The following is a 2,366-nucleotide window of genomic DNA, read 5'->3' on the forward strand; positions in this document are numbered from 1 at the left end:
CCCTGGTGACTTGCAGGCATTTAACTTTTCTAAGTGATTTTTAACTTGTTCTTTTTTTATTTTATCTGCTAAACCTACCCCCTTTCCATTAGCATTCACTGTTAGGCATTCCTTGAGACTTCTCCGTGAAGACCGAAACAAAGAGGTCATTAAGCATCTCTGTCATTTCCAAGTTTCCTGTTACTGTTTCTCCCTCTTCACTGAGCAGTGGGCCTACCCTGTCTTTGGTCTTTCTCTTGCTTCTAATGTATTGATAAAAAGTCTTCTTGTTTCCCTTTATTTCTGTAGCTAGTTTGAGCTCATTTTTTGCCTTTGCCTTTCTAATCTATATAAAGCTACATTAATTTTTATTTTCATTACTTTAATTTTATTCTCTTAGATACAAAGAAGATGATGATGGGTACTTGAGGCTGAATTTAGCAGTTTATAATGGTGTCATGGGTTTAGATCAGGGTCTTGAGAACAAGATGGCACCAAAGAAGTCTTCAGTAGTTCAAAACAGTACTGGAAAAGACAGCTATGCCTCTTGCAAAAGAAGCCATTCATCAGTGGAACTACATACCACAAGATGTCAGAGATGGTCACAAACTACTGCAGAAAAGGTTATGGTAGAATCAGAGACCTCCATAATGGAGCCAATGTATTTTGAACTTCAAACTACACCACAGTCATTTGAAAACTCTGCTTCTCCCTCTGAACTTGATGAAGCAATGACATTGAATACAAAGGAAAAATTAATAGAAATTGCAATGGGCTTGGGAATTCAGGTTGCTGTTTAAGAAAAATGCATTTTCTTGGATTTTACCTTGGGACCTATTTAGTACTCCTGGAAGAGTTCATTATTTTAACTAAATATGAAATTTACAAAGAGTCTGCATTGTTTTCACTTGTCAAATTTTGTATGTAACATTGTGTATATATTTGTTAAATATACTAAATTATTTTATCTGAATAAATGATAGTACACCAGAAAGGTTTTGCTATATATTCAATATGCGATACTTAGATGACTAACTCATCTGACAAGAAGGTATTGGATTTCATTAATCTGTGTGCTCTTCTAGTCTGTCTATACAAAAGAAACAAAGCTATCCCTCAGAGGCAAAATTCTGAGCCAGTACACTAGACAAAGAGTTTGATCTGGTAGATTATGCATTGCTATTTTTTTATTAGATAAACGTTTATTTTTCATAATGCATCTGGTCTACAATATTTCTAACAAGTGTCTTTGCCTTTAGTTAGTGATGTTCAGTATATTTCAGATATATGCTAGAGTAATTTTAAGTGTCTTTCAAGTAGTTTACTTTGGCTTTAAGCTATGATGTGTTTTGTAAATTAATATAATTTTAAAACCTTTTTCATTGTTTAAAGGTGATTACAATTCAAGAATTTGTTTGCATTCATAGAATAGTGAAAAGGATGTTCAGAGAACTGACCTTGGTTTCAGATAGCACTCATTATAATTGAGAGATTACAAAGTATTTCAAAATAATCATTTGGGCACTAGAAGTGGTGACTGTAGTTTTCAGAAATAATTCTATGCAGCCATGGTTATTAGAACCTGTTAAATAAAAAATGTTGGCCGTGACTCCAGTATTTAGTTTTTTAATTCACTTATAAGGGTGCCAGTAATGAGACAGCTACTGCCATGCAATAAAATACCTTTTTTTAAACCTAAAAAAGAATAAGCTCTCCAACTAAAATGTACAGGGATATACAGTTTCAGAAAAACTGGGACAGGGTCATACCCATTAAAACCTAGAACAAACCTAATATCCATCAAATCACCCAACCTACAGAGCGATCAGTTCTTGACCAATAAGAAGAGTGGAGAAACAAGAGTAGCAGATATAAAAGCAAGGGGAGGGAGCCCAGACAGCCAAAAATAGGCCAGCTGAAATAAATGAAAACGTGATGTATACCCTAAAGGCAGCTAAGGAGGGGTTTTGGCAGACTTTTTCTGGGAAGGAATTCCACAATAAAGAACCCTCCTTTGAGAAAAATTTGTCCCCATTCCAGTCCTAATTGAATTAGCCACCGAGTTCAGACCTGCCCCTTATCACCTAATTATTTCAGAAATTGTTATAGGATCTTTTACTTCTAATTAGATGCCTACCAGAGATGGAATCTTTGAGGTATTTAACTAAACAAAAGTCAAAAAAGTTTTTCATTTTTTTGTCAAAATAACGCACTTTTTGACCAAGTTCCAGTCTACACATCTGAACCTCCACCACTGCAGCACAGACATCTACCACTTGAGCTACAGTGCCTATGCATTATGGTTGGAGTCCAGCTTGGCTCGCTCTCTCCTGTCCTAAAAAATCGGGAGTACCTGCCCCATGTAGTGCCCCCAGAGGAGGTTTGAT

At 35.7% G+C, this 2,366-nt stretch overlaps 1 protein-coding gene across 2 annotated transcripts in view; it reads left to right on the forward strand.

The window, feature by feature from the left end:
- The window catches only part of LOC112118286 (histone H4 transcription factor-like), a 21,946-nt gene extending 20,368 nt beyond the window's left edge, over positions 1-1,578 (forward strand). For both annotated transcript variants that reach the window (XM_026651177.2, XM_026651184.2), the window contains one exon: positions 380-1,578. In XM_026651177.2, the coding sequence (XP_026506962.1) occupies positions 380-779 (400 nt within the window). In that variant the 3' untranslated portion in view covers positions 780-1,578. The remainder of the gene's footprint in view (positions 1-379) is intronic.
- The last annotated feature ends 788 nt before the right edge of the window (positions 1,579-2,366 follow it).

The sequence above is a fragment of the Terrapene carolina genome, unplaced genomic scaffold, assembly GCF_002925995.2.
Source record: "Terrapene carolina triunguis isolate 2854851 unplaced genomic scaffold, T_m_triunguis-2.0 Scaffold30, whole genome shotgun sequence".
NCBI classification, from domain to species: domain Eukaryota; kingdom Metazoa; phylum Chordata; order Testudines; family Emydidae; genus Terrapene; species Terrapene triunguis.